At 37.3% G+C, this 23,917-nt stretch overlaps 1 protein-coding gene across 4 annotated transcripts in view; it reads right to left on the bottom strand.

Annotated features, from left to right (window-relative positions):
- The window catches only part of Dmd (dystrophin), a 1,920,150-nt gene that overhangs the window by 674,321 nt on the left and 1,221,912 nt on the right, over positions 1–23,917 (bottom strand). For all 4 annotated transcript variants that reach the window (XM_036174407.1, XM_036174408.1, XM_036174405.1 and 1 more), the window contains one exon: positions 2,496–2,597. In XM_036174407.1, coding sequence (XP_036030300.1) covers positions 2,496–2,597 — 102 coding nt within the window. The remainder of the gene's footprint in view (positions 1–2,495; positions 2,598–23,917) is intronic.

Raw genomic sequence — 23,917 nt, 5'->3', positions numbered from 1 at the left:
AGCAAAATTGTCTACATCGGAAGAAAGGATTTTTCTGTGTATTATGCAAGAGCAGAAAGAAAAGAAAAATTAAATGCACATTTGAGATTTACAAGAAAGGGTGTTAAACCTCAACTCATTGTCATACCCATATGGCATTAAGTTTTTGAGCATCCAGGGTGAATAGATAGAATGGACTTATCTGTTGGAGGCACAGAGGTCCTCATGCCCACAGAGAAGCACTAAGAGAACCAGAAATGTTAATCATGCAGGGGTATCCCTCAATGGAGGGGGTACAAATCAAATACCTGCATTCCATCCAGAAAGGTGAGAGTGGAGGTTGTTTACTACATGGTGATCATTTTGCTATAGAGGCAGACCTCACCCTAATTCCCCAGATGGCTATCTCAGACCCTTCCCTCCATAAAACATTATCCATCTTTAGGGTACATGTCACAAGTACTTTATGGTCTGCTGACCTCTATGTTATTGATCAGAGACCACACTATAGTCTAGGTCTTTTAGCTATAGAACCCACCCCCATGGTCACATATAATTTGTAAAAGAGTTTCTATGTAGTCACACTTTAAGCTTTCTTGTGTACCTGGAATTGGATTGACTGTTGTCTGGGAAACTTTTCCCAAACTGTAAATTTGTTGAGAATGTCTCCCATAGGGAGAGTCAGCAGAGCCTGGTACACTCAGTTGAGGCAGGTCCAAGCTCTTCCTCCCGGCACCAAGGCTGTGCAAAGTGTCCCACCATAGGCCCCAGGCTCCAAAAAGCCGGCTCATGGACTAGGGATTGGTCCTATTCCCACTTGCATTGGGGAAGTTGGGGTGGGAATGGTGGGTGGGTTGGGAAGAGGTTGGAGATGGGAGGAGGGAGGAGGGAGGACAGGGGATTCTGTAGTTGGTATGTAAAATTAATAGAAAAATCCCTTAATAAAAAATAAAAATAAATTATTGACAAGGAACCACCTGGTATTAGACTCCTGGAAATCTGACCCAGGCTGACAAAGTCAATCTGCATTGTGTTTTTATTCTTATCTCTTTGAGTGGTTCACTTCCCTGTATAACATACCTGCAGCGACTCCCATGTTTATCCACTAGTCCATTTCTTTATGTCTTGGCTCACTGGAATGAGGGTCTCTGTAGTAACCACCATGGAGACATTACCACTTTGCTAAATAACCTGTATATCTTTTTGAAATTGCAGCTATCAATGCTGCATCTAAGTATCCAGTCCAAACCCCCAAAATGCTTATTTTATTTTTTAAAAGGATCATACCAAACTTGAAACTATGTAAATTATTTTCCTGAACTTCTGGAGTAGATATACCTTTATTCTTGAATAAGTGAATTTTAATATTACCAGAGAAATCTGTGCTTTTTTGCAACTGGTGTTTTGTCATTATGTTCAAAATCCAACTTTAAATTTATCTAATGAAAATTCCCATGTAAGCTGTAGGGAAAACAAACAATTCCAAAGAACTAAACCTTGGCTCAAGTACAAGAAAACTAAGCAGTGAGCTTATAGACAGAGTCTAAGTTCTGGTAATGCTATTTGCAAGGACAAATTGCTTCTGTATAATGAGGTTATTGACCTGCACAGTTTTAGAATGGTTTTGAATGTGATTGTAAGGCTCCCTAAATCTTAGCCAGAAACATTAGCTGAGAAACCAAAACTGATCAATAAATAGCCGCCATTTACAGGCTCTCAGGAACCTTTATCACAGCGGAAGCCATTACAGTTCTGGCCAGACACAGAGAATAAGGTAAACTCTACCTACCATCTATCTATCATGTATCAGTGGCTTCTCATTTGCAAATGGGAACCATTGATTAGGTATTTGTTTGTATGTAACTGACCTAGCTTTCTATTTCTCTTCTCAGGTAAGATCCTGTGATTAAATATACCCTGGACTTCAAAATATACACACAGGAGAAAGGGAGTAAAAAGCTTTCACTCAGGCCAGCTTTTTACTGAAGAAAAATGCAATTACATGACACTTCAGTAAAAATTCCAGACCTAATAAAGTACTAAAGCCTGAATGCATCTTTTGGTTTTTTTTTCTTTCAAAAGATAGAACAACAGAGAAAGGAAAGGTCATAGACCATATTGTGATTCTTTATAGCTGATGCAGACAGTGTGATGCAATGGCTTGCTTTAAATTAAGCCAAACAACATGAAGGGTATCAAGGCTGGCAAGCCAAGCAATAAAGCCCAAAGAATTTAATCTACCTTGAAGGTGGTACTGCTTTCTGTATTGATGGTACCATACCAGGGCAGAAATGAGTCCTTTAATGCAATGACTTGTTAATAGGCTTAAGATCACACTATATAAATAGGACATGTTGACCAAAAAGACAGCTTTACCTCTGCAATTGTAGTATGGCAAGTATTTCCTTACAAGTCATTCCAATGATTATAAATAGACCTTGTCAATGGCAAGTGTACAACAGGGAAAGTATAACCCATTATGTGGTAATAGAAATTGCTAGAGGTTGCTTCATTACCTTCACTGGCAGAGTGCTTGGTTTTTCCTTATACAAATGCTGCCCTTTAGACAAAAGCCTTTCCACATCCGGTTGTTTAGCTTGAACTGTTACTTCAGTTTCCTGGGGGAAAGAATTCATACAGTGCAGATTAACTTCACAGTTAGCAATGAAATTACTAAATTTAAATATATCCTTGGAGACTCCACATGTATTGCAGATCAATTTCTGCATGGTACACAGGGGCAGAAAAAAAATGTAGCTTTTGATGCAGAGAAAATAAATAGAGGTTCTTGTGAAATATACTAACATTAAAACAGTTGAAAATCTTGAATTGTATCATGGTAATATTGTGAACACACTCAGAGACATTGTGTATTTTTTTAAAAAAAGCAAAATGCAATAATGAGAAGTATAATTACCAGATTTAACATCAATAATATTAATAGTATTAATATTAATGTTTATGTACCTGAGAAACTCCTTATTTTATAGGTTTCTGTTTTGAACTTCAGATCTAAATATTTTCCCTCCCTCTCTCTCTGTCTCTGTCTGTCTGTCTCTCTCCCACACACATGCCCTCTCTCTACTTGTGAGTGTATATGTAAGATAAACCAAATAACTCTTCCCGTATCACCGTTGAAATGAAGTTTATTTCCAAAGAATAAACATTAAGTATAATGCCAAAGCTTATCATTTATTAAGAAGTTAAATTAAACAGGTTTTATGACAAGGGAATAGATTATTTTTTATAACATTTGTTTTTCCATTGCCTGGGGACAACTGAAACATGGAAGAAAAAAAACCAAGCATCCTTTTAGGTATATGAATAGAAATTGTTTTGTTACTGACTTCTGTCTAGCTCTTAAAGAAACAACAAAAGAAATGGGGATAATTGAAACTGAAGGAAGTGAAGTTCACTATTACAGAAGAATTTTTGTATGGAACATTTGTTAAACACTGGGGTGGTGTATCGATTAATCAATATCATGTGTCAGTCAGGGCCTGGGCAACCTGCCTTAGAGCTGCTTTTGATTAACTAGCATTCTTGTCTCTTCTCTCCTCTTCTGGTGCCTCCTGGCACTGGTATGTGTACATGTTTTCTGGCTTTGGTTTCCACTCTACACATGTCTTTCCACATGTTCCCACTCAGTCCACAAGGGTGGAAACTTGTGAACTGAAGTTACGATAATCTGATCATGCACAGCAGGGTATCTTGAAATATATGATTACTCAGCACCTGCTCTTGAAAGACTGGTTGTCTTGTTATTATTAGAATAACTACAAGTGTGAGCTGGGTGTTTTGGTCAAAACTTTACTTATCATTAAGAGTATTTGCTCTATATTAATAAGAAACCACATACTTCACTCTCCTGGAATAGCCAATCAGTGTTCTACCAACCACTGCCACAAAGGTATTGTGCTTTCAAATAATTATTTGATAGTAATTCTTTAATAGAAGTAGAATAGTTCCCATCTCACATCAGTAACAAGACACTATTTACAAGCACTGGTTTCCAAATAGTACTCCCCAAACTACCCATTTTCCCTTGACTCAACTTACAAAACATTTTGGTGCTATAAACTACCATACTTTCTAAAAATAATGTGAAAAAATAAATTATTCTAAAGAAAGAGCATATTATTATCAAGGTCAAAATAGGTTAAAAGAAGAACAATGTAACCACATTTTTCATCTGTATATGTATGTTTTGTGTGTGCCATGCATTACCAATATAAATCTATGTACTATGAAAGAGCATTTTTGGAAAGGAGTTATATATGCTAAGATTGATCAATTGTTTAGAACTGCAATGATGTGATTTGTTGTTCCAATGTTACAAGTTCCAATGTTGTAAGCCTAATTACCGTACATTGTGCTAGTTTTAGGCACATAAATATTCTTCCATTGCCCACCTCTGTGTTAGAACTAACATCCTGTGACTAATAGATAAAATAGATAAAAAAAACTTTTAGAATCTGTTAAATTAGCAGAACACTAGCTTCCACCAACCCCAAAGCTAAGACGGTCAATATAGCATTTGAGCCTTATAAGGAAATTACCCAATCTTGCTGTGACATGTTTACCAGATATACCTATCATTGTATTTTAATATTGCCTTGATTTATGACTTTCCTTGTTCTGGTAGTATAATACTTCATGAAACTGCTTCCATGTGGGAACATAGACTTGGAGATAACCTACCTAGCTTTCTGTTTCCTGGGCCATGGTCACTCAAATTTGGATACAGAACAAACATCTCTTATTCTCTTTGAAGTGAGATCTGTAGCTTTCACATCAACAGTAGCCTATCTAAACTACATGCACATTTTACATTGGAAATGAATTACCTTGAACCAGAATCACTGGCATTTATTCTACTTCACATAGGAAAAGTAGGTCTTAATGCGGGTTTGTCATTTTAATGGAGTACTAAACTTGGAGTGGATGGAGGACTGTAATCCACATTAACACCAGTAGTTTCTAATACACCCACAAACCTGCCCCGTTTTAGATAAAAAAGACATCCTTCTTTCAAACACTCTCATTTCTCTTTTTCTTTACATACTAGGCAAAGAATAACAAGATCAACCACAGATTCCTTCCATTATAATATATGCCCCAAGACACAGATAAAAGCTGGTATTTGTTACATTTAACACAATTTTCAATTCATAATATTTATATAATTTTGCACTGGTTACCAACTTTCTCATATTTTTCCTATCAATATTTATTTTAATAAGACATTATTATTGCAATACAATCTATGTAAGAGTGGGTCTGTGAAATTCCTTTATGGATGGGAGAGGAGCTCCATGGCCCTGCTCCTTCCTAGAGAGCTATTAGCCACTAAAGGTTGCTAGGTAAAGGGGAATCATACTCTTCCATGTAAGATGTTCATGCTTCAGTGGGTTGTTACACACTTGTTCACATGCAGAAGGCACTAGTTATGCTTAATGTGTCAACACAAACATACACGGGGCGGGGGAGGCCAAATGGAAAGGCTATTTGTTGGAAGAGGTGTTGTGTGGCAGTGAGAAAGTATAAGATGTGGGGTGTGTCAGTACTTGGTCCAAGACTGGAGCCATATGAGGGGAATTCTGAGTACTTGTGAGACGGCCTCAAGGAAACAGAACAAGAGCCAGTATCTTCACAAACAGAATTGTTCTTTGAATGTGCATGTGCTCTCATGCCCCATCCAGGTGCAGCAAATAGGAGTGAGTTTGCTTTAATTATTCATTACAACTGGCTTTTGTTATTTGTTTATATGCTTCTACCAAAAACAACAACAACAACAACAACATGTTCATGCCACGTGTGGCTTGTCCTTATGGTTATATACAGCTTGAACTCATGAAAACTTTACTCAGGTGATCTTTCTTAACCCTCAGGGTGTAGATTGTCTAATGTTCTGAATAAAGTTAGATATTGCATGAGACTTTAGTCTGCCTCATTTATTGGTTTTGTTCTCTCTGGTCCCACAACTTCTAGACAAGTAAACAAGTGGTGTCATGAATCAGGAACTGAAAGTCAGCTATAAGAGAGTGGTATCGCTCACAGAAGGAAATGAGTGAGAATAATGAGGCAGAATCCATGGAAGGCATTGCCTTATGTTGAGTTTGTGTATCACTCTTTAAAGAAAGAAGGAGCACATACATGCAAATCACAACTATTAGATTGCTTGCAAGTTGTTTAAGAGTATAATCCTTGATTTCTCGAGGAAAGAAATTTCATTGAAGAAGTATGGGATAGGGTCTGAAAGAATGTTGAAGAGTCATATAAACAAGGTGAAAAGTTCAATTTTGGGTCACTTGCCCATTATTTTAGACTGTTATCAAAATGCTTAAGGAAGATAAGGAGGATTCTAATCACGGGGAAGAGATAGTTAATATCTTAAATGAATATAAACTGGATTATCAAACCTTAAAATTAGAAAAAGAAGAAAAAGAGGTGTACCAGCATTTTCATTTTGACCACTAACCAACTTCCAAATCATGACAAGGAGACTTAGTTATAAATACTCACCTGTATCTTAGATCTTATTTTAATTTGTTCCTCCTCACCTATGTTTTGCCTCAAGGCTTTTTATCTTTCTATTTGTCCTACTTTTCCTGCTTATTCTGTGTCTGTTTTTCTCATGGCTACCTGCTTGGCTAGCTAGTGCTGGGCATCTCCCTCTTTTCCTCCCTAGTTCTCTTTTCCTTCTCTTCACTCTAGTTCTCTCAAGGTGACATTTCTCCTTTATTCTCTGTGCCCTCTAGCCCTCCTTTCTCTGCCTAGCTATTGGCCATTCAGCTCTTTAATTAGACCAATCAGATGCCTTAGGTAGGCAAGGTGAAATAAATGCAATATATTTTTACATAATAAAACAAATACAGCATAAACAAATGTAACACATCTTTACATAGTTGAAGTAATTTCCAAAACAAGAAAGTTTTCCCCGTTCAAGCAAAAATCAAAAGTAAAATTATCACCACCAGTATCTATGCCAATGATGACTCCCTCAGCTCCCTTTAAGTACATATCCTCTATTTCCTGTGGATGATCCTGAAGCATGGGGTGAGGAATTTGACATTCACTCTAATCTTGAATTCTCTTCACTTTTTGATGAGGACTTAGAAGAGCCTATGAAAAAGCTAACTTCATAACCTAGGCAAGCTAAGGCATAGCAGGAAAAGAGAATTCATTTAGCAAGTTCTCCCCAGCTTCATGAGCTGTGCTTGGTACTCCCAATGCACCAGCCAATCTATTTAAAACTCCATAATGAAAGATGGTGTTGGACAATCATTCCATACTATCTTGAGAGGCCAAAAACAGAACTATAGTTATTTGAATCCAGACTAAAAGAGACATCTGTATATCATGTGGATCCTCCACTTCCTATAAACATATTTCCCCAACTAAATAGTCTCCTACAGGTATTATAGCATAAGAAGATTAAACCCATGAGATAGATTTATTTACACTATAAGTACCCCAAAATACTAATCGCCTACCTTACTCTTCTTGCTCAGTTAGTAAGTCAGGGAAGCACAATTTTTGAAATTGTGTGGATTTTGATCCTTGGTATATTATATTACCCTTAACTAAAAGTCAGTGTTTAAGAGTGTTATAGAACTCTATGGATTTGCAAATTTCATTTGCAGATTACTATAGAAATATAGGAAATAATTAATCCAACTGGCAGGCTATAAGATTTTCTCATATGAACTGAATTCATGATAATAAAATTTGTCCATCCTTATCCCATTCCACAGGTAGATACTTATTTCATTGATGGCTTATCCAAGGGTATAGGAGAGATCACGGTCCTGACATTCATCAATATATTAATACTTTTCCTCAACACAACAGGTAGAACTGTCTATTTTGATTTATTTTTACAGTTAATTCATTTATAGTTATTAATTCATAAACCCATAAATACAGTTTTAGCTTCTGCTTATTTTCTGGGGTTATTTCCAGTAAAAGAAACTGCTCGAATTTTGTCTTCACATTCTGTTATGCTTTCATTACTACAAGAACTACAACATATGATTAAAACCCACACACATCCTTTGTTTATTACTCATACTTATGCATACTCTAGCCTCCCTGATTATATTGCAGAGAAAATAAGCAAACTGATGCATTTACCTTTCCTATTTTTACTTCCCCAGGAGAAAATTGGAATGGGATATACACCTGTCATTGCAGATTGATACACTGAAACATTAGAGATTCCTCTTTGACTTCTCTGGCTCAGGGCCATCAAGAACAATGGCAGAAGGAAAGGAGACAGTGTAAGTCAACAGAAAGATAGCAAATCTCCAACTAAAGGGCAAAAGGAGATATCAGCCATATCATCAGAAGTCAATTCTGACCCCCTGGGACCAAGTTAAAGCCCTGTGCACTGAGGGAGAAGTTATTATATGAAATGCACAGAGCCCTATATTACCGGAGAGAGTTTTTGGTTGTTTTTTTTGCTTTCATCTGTGTATCTGCAGTGAATGCCTCTGAGCATGTGTATTGGTCAATTTCCTCATCCTCCTTTTACTTAACTTGTAGATTGGATGGATCCAGCTCCTGCTGTCTTTTCTAATGACTCCGTATTTATGACTGGACTTTGGGACTATAATAGTCTCATTTATTTCCCCGAAAATGGGACTGTGGTTAATTTTTCAGTGGGATTTAAATTACTTCTTATTTGCATAGAATGTCCTAGCATTTGTATTCCTAATATAAGGCAAATATGCATTTATGTACTATAAGATACAAGAATTTCTAATAAATATGGGTCCCTTTCAAAGCTATTCTCTAAATTTTTCTGATCAATATAATAGTGTGACTGATAGTATTGGACATAGACTGGATCTCTGTTATTGGTGACAGGGTATTATACCCAATGCTTTCAGTGTTCTAATATTATAATTTGCTTGCTTATAGGAAATGACAATTAGCTTTATCTACAGCATCTCAAATCAAAACCATTCAGGATATCTTGCTATTAAACCATAAAAAAGGGCAAGATGTTGGAACATAGTTCAAGAATGGAATCATTTGAGGGGAATTCTAAGTGCTTGTGAGAATACTCCAAGAAAACAAGACAAGAGTCTTGTGTGACCTCACTTTCTTCAAAAACACTGAATTCACTGTGGAATGTACTTTTTGTGCTCCTCCAAGGTGCAGCAAATAGAAGTGAGTTTACTTTAGATTGTTCATTGCAACTGGGTATTTTTATTTGTTTATATGCCTTTATGGAAAAACATGTTCTTATCATGTGCAGATTTTCCTTGTTATTATATATAGCTTGAACCCATAAGAACTTTATGCGAATAACATTCTTGACCCTCAGTGCAGATTGCCTGATGTTCTGAATAAAGCTGGATGTTGCATGAGGCTTTAGTATGCCTCATTTATTGGCTCCATTCGCCCAGGTTCAATCACCTCTAGAGTAATAAATGGGTTGAATGAATCAAATGTCTTTTTAAGTGTATGAAATTGTTAAAGAACATGTTTTTAAAAATTCACAGTCCCTTGGAAAGTTGGAAGTAGGAGATGGATATTATTATGATACATTCTACACTTGAATTGATATTTTCAAAGAAAGATAAATTGGATCATGATTTTTAAAAACTTTACAAAACTGTAACCAGTACAAATTTAACATACATTTTATTCTTTTAAAGTTATTTTGTTGTTCTTGTTTATTGGTTAAAAGTCACTAGGGTTTTACACTTTGGAGTTTTCTTTTCTTTTGTTTCTTTTTATTGAAAGAAATTATATAACACATTCTGATCACAAATTCCTGTCCTCTAATTCTTCCCAAATCCTCCCCACCTCTACCCTCTCACAACTGCATACCCTTTATTTCCTCCTCTTTAAGTGCAATCTGGTATAAATTCATGCCTTTGGAAAATGATTATGAATTATGAACAATCTTACCAAAATTGCTGGTTTCTAGCCAAATGACTAACATCCTCGGCCTGCTTCATATTCTTTCACTATAAGTACAGAATTCAAATATTCACAAAGAATAGGAGCCACTATTCATAAGGAAGTGAGAGATATTTAAGAGCTGGATACTGAATTTTAAATTACAAGGAATTGTCTGAATGAAATGCACATTTAAATTAGTGAAATTTTCATTGGCAAATGCACAGAAAGGGCATCAAGGCTGACATCAGGGAAGCCCAATTAGAGTTTTGAGTTCTGAACAGGTGTTGTTAGACAGAGAAAAAGATGACATGCCAAATAAAATACTTTGGTTTTGCAACTACAGGAAATGCAAGACCATAGTCCTTCTGTATCCATAGAACATTCTTTGTTCATCAATTCAACCATTCACAAATTGAATATATTTTTTAAGCAAATGTTATGAGTGTACTCGCACAGTTTTCTTGTTCTCCTTCTCTAAGCAATACAGTACAACTATTTACATAGCAATTGCATCATATTGTATATTGTAAAAAAAAATCAAGAGATGACTGAAAGTATACAGGAGGATGGGATTAGGTTACATGCAACCACTGTAGCATTTTATAAGTGGAACTTTCACATTCATGGATTTTTGGGTCTTGGAACCAATCCCTTCCAGATGCCAAAGGACAACTGTGCTTTCGTTTTTCAGGTCACTAAAGTAATTCCAGATTTAGTTTTCTGGTGGATGGCTATTTTAATCACACGGTTTCCTTCTATATACATGTTTCTAATACTATTGTGTCTATTTTCTAGCATTTACATCAATACTATCATCTCTCCATCTTTTTATGAAATAATAAAGTACTTAAATACCTACAATAATTTAGTGCTTGCTCTGTAGAAAAACAACTGTAAGTGAGAGAAGTAAAGTATAGATCTAAGTTCTTTACAACTCTTCTCCTTGGTACATTTTTGGAGATATATGCTGGGGATGTCCTTCTGTATGCCGTGAAGGTGTTGCTCTGATGATTGATAAATAAAACACTGATTGGCCAGTAGCCAGACAGGAAGTGTAGTATAGGCAGGATAAGGAGAGAGGAGAATTCTTGGAAATGGAAGGCTGAGTCAGGAGATGCTGCTAGCTGTGGTAAGCCACAAGCCACATGGAAACTTATAGATTAATAGAAATGGGTTAATTTAAGATATAAGAACTAGATAGCAAGAAGCCTACCATGACCATACAGTTTATAAGTAATATAAGTCACTGTGTATTTACTTGGGTCTGAGCTGCTGTGGGTCCAAACAGAACTGAAGAAAACTCCAACTATGGGTGTAGATATATAATTATATACACTTTTAGTAAATCACTTTTAAAAGACCATTTTGAAGAATTTCTATAGTTTGCTTCACTCTATTTATTTACACCGTGAATTCATTAGTAACAAAAACTGGCCAGTTATTTAGGACAAGATATTATTGCTTGAAAAGTCAACTGTATAAACTCAATCAATTTCTCTTGAATTGTGTTTAATATATATATTTCTCAAATGAGTGGTGTGAAAACCACACAAGAAGCTGATAATAATCTTGAAAGAAATAGATAATAGATTTTAAAAATTAAAATTATAATATATACATTCAGATAAATAACACTTGCTATACAAAGGCTGAACAAGCAAACTAATGAATAAAAAAAGTCATAGGGAAGGGATAGCTAACACTAAGAATGTTTTATAGCCAGGCAGTGGTGGTACACACCTTTAATTCCAGCACTTGGGAGGCAGAGGCAGGCAGATCTCTGTGAGTTTGAGGCCAGCCTGGTCTACAGAGTGAGATCCAGGAAAGGAGCAAAGTTACACAGAGAAACCCTGTCTCAAAAAACCAAAAAAAAAAAGAAAAAGAAAAAAATGTTTTATAAGCCTTATTGTAACCTACTATTTTATACTATTTTATAAACTTCACACACACACACACACACACACACACACACACACACACACACACACACAATCTTAAATAAAGTTACCCTACTACAAGGGTTAATATTTCTCCCAGAAGGCATATAATTTCAAATAAAAAGCATAGAGTCAGAAGTGGGATACTTTACCCCAAGTTGTTGATCAGAAGAGATCTCAGAAACCCAACCACAAACATAAATAACACTGCCACTTCGTTTGGTTGTACACTAGAACTTGTAGTTAAGGCCCTATGCTAAAACTGAGAGAGAGAAGTGGCACATGTTTTTCATACTAGCTCTTGAGAGGCAGATGCAGATCTCTGAATTTGAGGTCAAAGTGGTCTACAAAGTGAGTTCCAGGACATCCAAGTCTACACAGATAATCCTTTTCAAAAAGCAAAACAAAATCAAGCAAGAGACCATACACATCAATCATAAGACTTGGAGATATCAACTCATACTGACCTAGAAACTTCCTCAATGCTAGATTTTATAGTATCAGAAGGTGCTATGCAAGGTTCATGGAGAAAAAAGTCATTAGCAATCTTACCAATGTAGATTTTTTTTTTTTTTTTTTTTTTTTTGGCTACAAAAAAAAAATGGCCGAAATGACTGAATGGGCAAGATATAAACATTTGCAATAATGGCATGACTGTTTTGGGGTTAACTAAATACTTTCTCAGTGGATCAAAGATCCACTCCCCAGAAGGAAATTCATGCCAACACTGAAATTCTGACCAAGGACACAGGCTGAGGAGCCTATAGACACTAGGGATGAAGTTAGTGCTATTATTTTTCTAAATGGACATAGTACCAAAATTTCTTCTAAAATAAATGCCTCTGTACCATAGATTAGTACATACCAGCTCTCAGTCCTCATTAGAGAGGCTTCTTTGAGCATAGATGGAGGTTAATAAAAAAAACCTCACAACTTATATCAGTCTTAAATAGGACATTTATCTCATAATATTTATGCAAAGCTTCAGGAAACAAAAGGGAAGGAGTGGAAAGACTGTGAGAACCTGAGGTTGGGGAAGGTTGACACGACAAGGCATTTATAAACTCATGGATTCCATGCTGGAATATTGACTGGATTAATCTTTCACAGGTCTTGTATTACAACTACAGCTGCTATGAGTTCATGAAGGCAAAGTCTTGTCCTGTCAGTCTTCATATATATATAAAGGTGGAACACAAAGATCCACCTTCCTCAGCCCCCAGAGTGAGATGATTAAAATCTTGTGCCAATACTTCCTTTGGTAGCTCTTACAATGTTAATTTATTTTATTCTTCTTTAATGCCAATAAATCCTTCAATGTTTCTAATAGAAGACAAAATGAGAAATAGTCCTATCTTTTCAAATCGGAAAGGGTTTGGGTTAATTTTGCAAAAGAATTATGTGGGTGTATTGCCTGCATGTATGTCTTTGAGTACCGTGTATTTGCAGTGCCCAAGGAGGCTAGAATAAGGCATAAGATTACCTTGTATCTGAGCTATAGTTGGTTTTTACCTTCTAGGTTAAATCCTGGGGTGCTGGGATTCAAACAATGCTTCTTTGGAAGAGTAGCCACCACCTTTGTCTTAACTGTTAAGCCATATTTTCAGTGCTAGGAAAAACATTCTTACATGGCTTTCAAAATACTTCAAGGGTTTTTTTTTTTTTTTTTTTTTTTTGGTGGGTTTGGGATTTCCCAACCCTCTGATATTCATGTCAGAAATTGGTATGAATGAATTGGTTTTCTTTAAAATGACCTTGTATGCTCTTTTCATGATTTAAGAGAAGGGCATGGAGGCCACAGCTAAAATGGAAACAGTTCATTATTGTGGCCAGTTTTTGTCTGTAGAAAGTGTTCAACTTCAGAGCATTCAGACAAAGTCTTCACAGGATTTCAGTAACAACAGCAGAAACCTCATTTGTAATAATAGAATATTTCTATCCAAGTTTTCTTCTCCTTACTTAATTCCTTATATTCTTTGTAATATAAAACCATGCAACCAGACTCTAAATGATTGTGAGAATTTACTTTCATCAAAGTATGTGAATGTGCTACAATTTCAGGTATAATTTGAGAAAATAATTTGCATTAGTCAGGTAATAAGGAATAACCTTTCATTCGTATTCTCGAGGAGAATAGCCTCTAGCATAGTTTAGTTTTACATTCAGTTTTACACAGTTTTTTAACAAATGACTTCCCTGCTATTGTACAGTTGCTGATGTGAAGTGAAACAAAGGTTACTGATTCTACAAAGAGGCAAAGGAACCTTTGCAGTGGCACTAGGACATCTGAAGTTTATTTGTGTATGAATTGATTATTGAGCCTGATTTTGTGCTGTCTTGTATTTATTTCTTCTAAATAGCCGTGTACATTAGCACAAGCTGAGCTTGCTTCTTTTTTCATGTAGTACATGGTATACTTATTCATTCCAAAAGCATATTTTATTCAGACATTGTGTTCATGCCGTCTATGTACATATTGAAATAGAAATTTGGGGCTTTTGAGCATAACAGTGATAGATGCTGTCTCACTAACTTTTCCCATTTTCAGTGTATGTAAGCCCATTTCTTTTTACTTTCTGCCAAACTCTGACTATTGGAATATATATATATATATATATACAAACATACTTAATGTTTATATAATTCAAGCATATTTACAGGGAATTTAAAGAGCCTGTCATGTTTCTTAAGTATTTCTTTGTTCATTTCACAAGTATTTATTAGTATTTTACAATGTTGCAGGGTTTATTGGCCTAGGAACTAGAAACACAAGGATACAAACATAAATACATATTCCAAATTTCTAAGGCAATATGTAATAAATCAGCAAACTTCAGTGTATAATGGAGCACAGAGCAGGAACTGATCAGTTCTGTCTTTTATGGACAAGAGGGTCAGGGCAGAAAGTCTAAGAAAAGGCTTTTCTGGGAACAAGTTAATATATATCTATTTACAAGCAGATGGATGATGAGAGAGAAAGCTCCAAGAGAGAATATGGCATACAGTGTTGGTAAGCTGATGTTATGTAAGAAAATAGGAAAGAAATCAAGCAGAAATAGAAGTGAAGAGCCCAAGGACCCATAAGTGGTAGTATATTCACCAAACTCCATATTCAGAGTATTGAGGCAAAGGAGTCATGAGTTTAAAACTCCATGGGTTTCTATAGTGAATTGTGTTGCAATCAATGAAAATCTCATGAATATACATACTATCATTGATTTATGAGTTCATTATTCATTTATTCTTTTAACATGGCTAGCCTCAATGAATATTGGTTTGGCTAAGTACCTTACCTTGATCAATGCACTGTGAACAGAAATTGGTAAATTTTGCTTAGAGCTAGATCTTTAAAGGCAATTCAAATTGTGCAGGTTCCTTTTGTTCATGCCTTTCAATGCAAGAATATCTCTCATACAGAATATCTAACCAAAGGCCATTAAACAAACAAAAAATAACCCCATCCAATCAAAGCATTATGAGACAAATATCAACAAAAGTGCCATTGAGTTTGCTTTGTGCTGGTCATCTACTGCTAGGGATGAAGTTATGGTTTCTGATTTTGGGTTATTTTATGGGTTTTATGTTGGTGTGTGTGTGTGTGTGTGTGTGTGTGTGTGTGTGTGTGTGTGTGTTGACATTTCTCTTTCTAGTTTGTTTACTTTTTATTTTAAATGTTTCTTTTCTAAAAGGAAAGAGAAAGAAGTCATGGAGCTAGAACAGTGGGAAGGATCTGACAGGAGTTGGGGAATGGGAAACCGACCCAAATATATCGTAAAAAATTTTTTTGATACAAAATGCCATACAAAAGACCCTTTCTACTTGAGTCCCTGTGTGGGAAGACATTTGAAGCATATCTTCGATTCAGATGCCCATAAAGATATCTTAAGTTGACTCAGGGGATGCAGAACAAATCTACAGCTGATATGCATGTAAATAAGGGAGATGCCACTAGAATTTCAGGATTGCTTGTTATGGCAGCAATAGCTGGCAAATACAATATCATAGTAAATTAAATTGACTCACCAAAATGTATGACTTTCTGGATAAAAGTATCAAAGTAAGCATTATAATAAATGTTTCCTGGTCATAGATATTGACTGGTCATTCTACATACAAACTATTTCCTAAAAAGAGTAGTAAGAAAAAGTAAAAATGAAATCAATATTGTGTAAGTATTGTCAGGAAGACTCTGACAAATGGAAGTTGATGGATGGAAAAATACAACACTGCATAGTCGGGTTTCTTTTTCTTTCCCTTCGTGGTGCATGACTGTTCTTTTATTCATTTACAGTTAGGTTAGCTGGACCATGGCAACACAGCTGTCTCTCACTATGACTGCGTACTGTCAAGTATGTGAAAGCAGATTGACAAAGAATGACAGATTCTCTCTTTCCATTCTGGGCTAATCAAGGGCAGCCCACGAAAAGGAAGATTTCCTTTCCAATTTAGAGATTTATGGATTTTGAAAATAATCTGTTCAAATATACAAAGTGTAATGCAGTATCGATTTTTAAAGTTGGAAGTGCTGTGCAGCTGAGAAGATACTTTCTACTAAGCTATATGCTTGAGAAAGTCCAAGGACACAAAACAATAGATGTAGGAATCCACTCATAGGGGATTCACACTATAAAGTTTTATGTGTGTGTGTGTGTGTGTGTGTGTGTGTGTGTGTGTGTGTGTTTGAGAGCGAGAGAGAGACAGACAGACAGACAGACACAGAGACAGAGAAGAGGGCTTCAGATCTAGAATTGGAGTTACAGGTGGTTTGAGGCAGGTATTTTTAACAATCAAACATTAGAATTGGGCATTTTCCTGTGTAACTCCTTAGATAGGTTTATAGACATAGTCAAACAACTTATATTTGAGTGAGAGATTTTGCAAATATTTTTAAAGATTTATTTATTTTTATTTTATTTGTTATGTAAATGAGTGTTTGTCTGAATGTAGGTGTATGTATCATGTATGTATCATGAGTGTGCCTGGTTCCTGCAGTAGGCAGTAGAGGGCCTTAGAACCCTTGGAACTGGAGTTACACATGGCTGTGAGCTGCCACATAACCTGGGTCCTCTACAAGATCATCAAGTGTTCTTAGCTGCTGAGACATCTCTGCAGTCTAAGGCATTTGGTTTTTTGTTTGTTTGTATAGTTTTTATAAATAGCCAGATCTATAAATACTTTGAGTGAGTTACTATTTCCTTTCACACCCACACAGTATCAAAATAGAAAGAGACAATGGGTGAACAAGTGAGTATTTGCCACTAACATTTTACTTACAAAAACAGGTGAAGGGTGGAATTTGAGCCACACAGTATGAGATTCCTCTTTTCTTTATTATTTTATTTTATGCCTGAGTGCACATGTGTGTATCATACATGTGCAAGAGCCTGAAGAGGTCAGAAGTGAAGAATGACCTGGAACCAATGGTTGTAAGCTACTATTTGGGTGCCAGGGACTAACCCAGTTTCACTGCAAGAACAGCTAAGTATTCATCATTAATGAATAAACTCTCTAGCCCTAACACTCCCTCTTAGTCTATTACAGGGCAGATGAAGCAATAAGACCAGGCATAAGCACATTTGAGCACTAGTTTTTTAAATCTTTGTGTTTGAGCAAGTCACTTACCTCCAATAGTCAGTATCTTTAATTATATAAATAACAACAAAATAAATGTTATTGTAACAAAATGTCAGAAATGCCCTTTGTCCTGCACATGGGCATTTGAACTTTCATCAAGATTCTATCTCTTTTTTCCTAGAAAGCTAAAAATGTTGGAATAGAAAATGTATCCCCAGGTAGTATTACTTATATAAATTACCCAGACTGGTAAATCACAGATTACTTGCATGAACAATGGAAGTCAAGTAAACACCTTCAATCTGAATTGTCTATTCTCCAAGTGTAGCAACACCAGAAACTTAGTAAGTCTTTTTTAATGCACTTTGCAGTTTCTCCTTATGGTATACAACATTGACTGTTGGGATGAATGAGGCTTCTATGCTAATACTGCTGTGGTGGTTTGAAAGAAAATGGTCCCCAAAAGTAGAAGCAGTATTAGGAGGTGTGACTTCATTGTAGTAGGTTTGGTCTTGATAGAGGAAGCATGACACTGTGGGAGCAGGCTGTAGGGTCTCATATATGTTCAATCCATGCCCAGTGAGATAGTTCACTTCCTATTGCTTTTGGATGAAGATGTGAGGACCTTCAGATCCAGTATCATGTCGGCCTGCATGCTGCCTTGCTTCCTGCCATGACGATAATGGATTAAATCTCTAAACTCTATATGAGCCACATGATTACTAAATGTTTTCCATCATAAGAGTTTCTGTGATTATGGTGTCTCTTCACAGAAATTGAAACCCAAACAAGACAACTGCCCAGGACATTTATGAACCACCCTCGTTTTCACTTGACTCTAGATACTGCACAGATTAGTACACATCATAATGCCACTGCAGAAAGATGTGTGATGCTGCCTTTCATGATGATAGGTAGTCCTATCTCTAATTGGTTTGATACTTAATGGGGTCACTGGTAGTTTTTGCAAGGAAAACTTACTGGTGGACTTTAGAGCAGTCACTTCTCAGCCCTACATTTTAGTTACACATATAGGGCACATTTTATAAATGATGGCATGCCATCATCTAATTGGTTTCACTCTGTTATTAGTGACAAATAAAATAAAATAATGATGCATATTGTAATCAGAATGTTAGAAAAAATTTGGGGAGAAAGCAAGCTCTTGATAGTTAATTATGAACATATGCAAAATAAATATTAACTGCCTTATTTTGTTGAAAATTTACTGAGTACAAACAATTTACTATATACTTAACAAATTATTTAAATTAATAGCAGTCATTCTTTACTACAGAGCCTTTCAGCATACATTAACATTATTGTTTGGATCAAAAACCTAGAGACAAAAGTTTAGAAATCTTGCCTAAGATATAAGCTAACAAATGGTGGAAATGAGTTGTGAACACAGGGATGTCTCGTACAAATCCTGCATACTGCATTGCTATACTGAATGTCCTGTGAATTTGCTAGTCAATTCCTGTAGTGGGGTGCTACTTTCTCTATTATTATGATTTGCAGCATCCCTAGTTATATTCACAAGATGCTGGCAGGAGTTACTCCTCCTTCATGTTTAAGAAGAAAGAAGTCAAGTACAATGCCCTTTTATGATGAAAGTCCTGGAGAGATTAGGGATAAAAGGGACATACCTAAACATAATACAGAAAATTTATATCAAGGCTATTGCCAACATCAAATTAAATGGAAACTCAAAGTAATTCCACTAAAATCAACAACAAGACAAGGTTGTCCAGTTGTCCACTCCCTCCATATGTATTTCATTATAGTACTTGAAGTTTTTTAGATTAATCAGACATCAGAAGGAAGTCAAAGTGTCATTATTTTCAGATAATAAGATGCTATACATACATGAGCCTAAATATTCCACTAGGGAACTTTTATAGCTATAAACACTTTCAGCAAAGTGACCGGATACAAGATAAACTGGAAAAAAAAATCAGTAGCCCTCATATATACAAATAAGACACGAACTGAGAAAGAAATTATGGAAATAAAATCCTTCATAATAACCTCAAATAATACAAATTATATTGGGGTCATTCTAACTAAGCAAGTGAAAGACTTATATGATAAAAAATTCAAGTCTTTGAACACTTATATTGAAGAAGATATCAGAAGATGGAAAGATCTCCCATGCTCATGGATCTGTAGGATTTCAAGTTGTAATACCGAGCCACAGTAATAAAAACCACAAGGTATTGGCAAAACACACACACACACACACACACACACACACACACACACACACACACACACACAGGTTGATAAATGGAACTAAATTGAAGACCCAGATCATAAATGCACAAACCTATGGACACCTGGTTTTTTATTAAACAAGCCAGAGAGACCCAAAAGGAAAAAAAGAAAACATCCCTGAGAAATGGCGCTCATCAAACTGAAATAGATCCATATTAATCACCCTGCATAAAACTCACATCCATGAGTATCAAATGCAATTAATTTAACTCTGAGATACCAACTTATACCTGTCAGAATGACTATGATCAAATCCACAAATGACAGTTCATGCTGGGGAGGATGTGAAGCAAGGGGACCACTCTTTCATTGCTGGGGGGAGCACAAACATGTGCAATCACTATGGAAATTCATATTGTGATTCCTAAGATAACTGAATAAATCTACCTTAAGATTCATTTATTTCACTCTTGGACATATACCCAAAGGAAGCTCCATCATACCACAAAGACATTCACTCAATCATGGTCACTGTGGTTTTATTCATAATACCCAGAACCTGGAAACAGCCCAAATGTCCCTCAACTGAAGAATGGATAATGAAAATATTGTATGTTGTACATTTATACAATGGATTATTACTCAGATGTTAAAAAATGACATGAAAATTTCAGGCAAATGGATACAACTAGTAAAAATCATCCTGAAAGTGGTAATCCAGACCCACAAAGACACATTTAGTGTAAATGGATATTAAGCATCAACAAAATGGTAATGAAGCTACAATGCACAGACCTAGAGTGTTTAGGTAAAGAGGAGGGCTTCAGGGGGGATTCATGGACCTCTGTGAGAGGGGGAAATAGAATAGATTTTGTGGCTAGATTGGAATCAGGTAAAGATTAGAGCTGGATAATTCAGGTGGAGGGAACAATAGATTGAAGGAGACAATGCAAGTCGAAACAGCTGGAATTGGGGAACATTGCGGGAGGGGTAAGGAAACTCAGTGCAGTGGAAACTCCCTGGAATCTCCGAAGGTGACTCTATTGAGGGCTCCTAGTAATGGAGGATACCTCTGAACTGGCTATCTTCTGTAGCCAGCCAAAGCTTCCAGTATTGGGTCTGGGTCTCATTCCTTTGAGTCTTGGTCAAGGGGTTCCATGGTGATCCATAAACAAACAAGGCTGATGCTGGGACAGAAGTTCACTCTCTGAAAACTGACAGTGGGGTACAACATTCACACAGTTCTCTGAATGCAGAGATGTTGATCTGGTGCCTACATGGAACCTTCACTCCTATGTTCTAGTCTCTTTGGTGTAATAAGATACTTACTCTGCAGGCTATGGAAAGGGAAACCTTGATACCAATAGAGCCACAAAACCCTCGAACTACAATCTGTCTGCAAGATGTGCTAGGGCAATGGTGTTGCAGAACTTGTGGAAGTGGCCAACTGATGTTTCTTTTAACTGGAGTCCCATGCCACTAGAAAGAGTCCATGTCCTACACAGCCTGGATGGAGAGGAACTGGAGGCCCTACAGACCTAAGATAGAACCAAACACAACTGGCAAAAGCAGAAATCAAAAACAAAGAAATGATTTCTAATGATATTCTGCTGTAGTTGTAGACCAGTGCCCTTCCCAGTCATCAACGAGACTTCCCGAGGCAGAAGATGGGAACAGATGCAAAGACCCACAGCCAGACATTATGTGGAAAGAGTCTAAATTGGAGGTCTCCACTTGTCACTTTCCTAGGAGACAGGAGCACACCATAGAATTGGCAGAGGAAAGATTGTAGAACTTAGAAGGGATGTAGGACACCAGGAGAACACGGCCCACCAAATGGAATAATCAGGGCTCATATAAGCCCACAGAGACTGAAGCGTTAAGCACAGGGTTTGCACGAGTCTACCAGATCCTATTTTATCGCATCTTATTATGTCTTGTTTTGTGCGGTTTTTCTATTGTCTCTTGGAAGCCTGCTCTCTTCTGAATAAGAAATGCAGGTGGGATCCACCCCAGAACTCCCATCTGGACCAGAGGTGAGTGCCTGGGGGTATAGTCAGAGAGGCAACCTCCCCTGGGTTCCACCCCTGGGCACCAGCCATCCTGGGAGGACCTGCCCAACTTGGCCCTAGTTTCTGGCCAATCGGTGGGCCCTGAGGGAAGGCTCCCCTTTTCCAAGACTGCAGGCAGACCCTGCAGTCTCCACACGCTGCCCCCACACCGATTTGCCCAAGACCCCAGCCACTTCCTGAGACTCAGAGACCAGCCCCCAGCTTCCACCCTGCCCTGGAACTCCCACCTGGACCAGAGGTGAGTGCCTGGGGTCACACCAAGAGAGGCCCACACCTGGGTCCCAGCCAGGGGCACCAGCCACTCTGGGGAAGACCTGCCCAACTGGGCCCCAGGTTCTGGCCAAAGGGCAGGAACACCCCATCCCCACCAGGAAGGTTCCCCCTCTCCAAGACCCTCTGGTGAACCCTACAACCTCCACGCCCTGCCCCACACCCATTTGTCCCAGACCCCAGCCACTTCCTGAGACTCAGTGACCAGCCCCCAGCTCCCATCCACCCCGGAACTCCCATCTGGACCAGAGAGACCCTCTAGTGGACACTACAACCTCAAGGCCTTGCCCCCAAACCCATCTGCCAGAGATCCCAGCCACTTCCAGAGACTTAGAGACCAGCGTCCACCATTCCATCCGGCCCTAGAACTCCCATATGGAGAAGAGGAGCTCCCATCTGGACAAGATAAGGAGACCCCAGGGACTTCCTGAGACTCAGAGTCCAGCCCCCCAGCTCCTATCCGGCCAGCATGCTCATCTGGGCCAGAGCTCCCATCCAGACCAGAGCTTCCATCTGGACCAGAGAGAGGCTCCCTAAATCTGTCAGCTCTGTCTGGACCAAGTACACTGATAGGATCAAAAACGAATCCATGAGGAGATGGGAAGACGCCAAGGCAGAAGTACATACAACAAAATAAAGAGCAATACAGCATCAACAGAACCTAGCTCTTCTCCAACAGCTAGACCTGAACATCATGGAATGGAAGAAGAAGAAGAAGAAGAAGAAGAAGAAGAAGAAGAAGAAGAAGAAGAAGAAGAAGAAGAAGAAGAAGAAGAAGAAGAAAACAAGCTTAGAAATTACATCATGAAGAGGCTAGAGCCTTATATAGAAGAAATAAAAAATAAAGTGGAGGAACAGACAAACAAAAAATGGGAAGAACGCTATAAAAAAAACTAGAGGAAAGGACAATTAATGCAGAAGAAAACAATAAAACCCTGGAAGAAAATCATGAAAAAGCAAAGAAACAGACAAGGGAAACAGTCCAAGACCTGAAGAGGGAAATAGAAAAAATGAAGAAGATACTAGCAGAAGGAATGCTGGAAATAGAAAATCTGAGTAAATGAACAGGAACTTCAGATGCAAGTATAATCAACAGAATGCAAGAGATGGAAGAGAGGATCTCTGGTGTTGAAGATATGTTAGAAGAAATAGATTCATCAGTCAAAGAAAACACTAAAACCAACAAAGTCATGACACAAAATGTCCAAGAAATTTGGGACACCATGAAAAGACCAAACATGAATAATAGGGATAGAGGAAGGAGAATAATACCAACTCAAAGGCACAGAAAATATATTTAACAGATCAAAGAAGAAAACTTTCCCAACTTAAAGAAGGAAATGCCTATGAAGATACAAGAAGCCTATAGAACACCAAAGAGACTAGACCCCCCCCAAAAAAAAGTCCCCTCACCACATAATAATTAAACAACTAAACGTACAGAATAAAGAAAGAATATTAAGGGCAGCAAAGGAAAAAGGCCAAGTGACTTATAAAGGCAAACCCATCAGAATAACCCCTGATTTCTCAATGGAGACTTTGAAAGCCAGAAGGACCTGGACAGATGTAATGCAGACACTAAGAGACCATGAATGCCAGCCTAGACTAATATACCCAGCAAAACTTTCAATCATCATAGATGGAGTGAACAAGACCTTCCAAGACAAAACCAGATTTAAACAATACTTATCCACAAACCCAGCCCTCCAGAAAGCACTAGAAGGAAAATTCCAACCTAAGGAAGGTAGATACACCCATGAAAACATAGGCAATAGATAACACCACAGCAGTAAACCCCAAAGAAGAGAAGTACACACACAATACCACCAAAATTAAAAATAATAACAGGAATGAACAATCATTGGTCATTAATATCCCTTAATATCAATGGAATTAATTCACCTATAAAAAGACACAGACTAACAGAATGTATACGAAAACAGGACCCGT

This window comes from Onychomys torridus, chromosome X (assembly GCF_903995425.1).
Source record: "Onychomys torridus chromosome X, mOncTor1.1, whole genome shotgun sequence".
Taxonomy (NCBI): Eukaryota; Metazoa; Chordata; class Mammalia; order Rodentia; family Cricetidae; genus Onychomys; species Onychomys torridus.
Note: the sequence above shows the minus strand (reverse complement) of the source record. Positions and strands in the feature narration are given on the sequence as shown.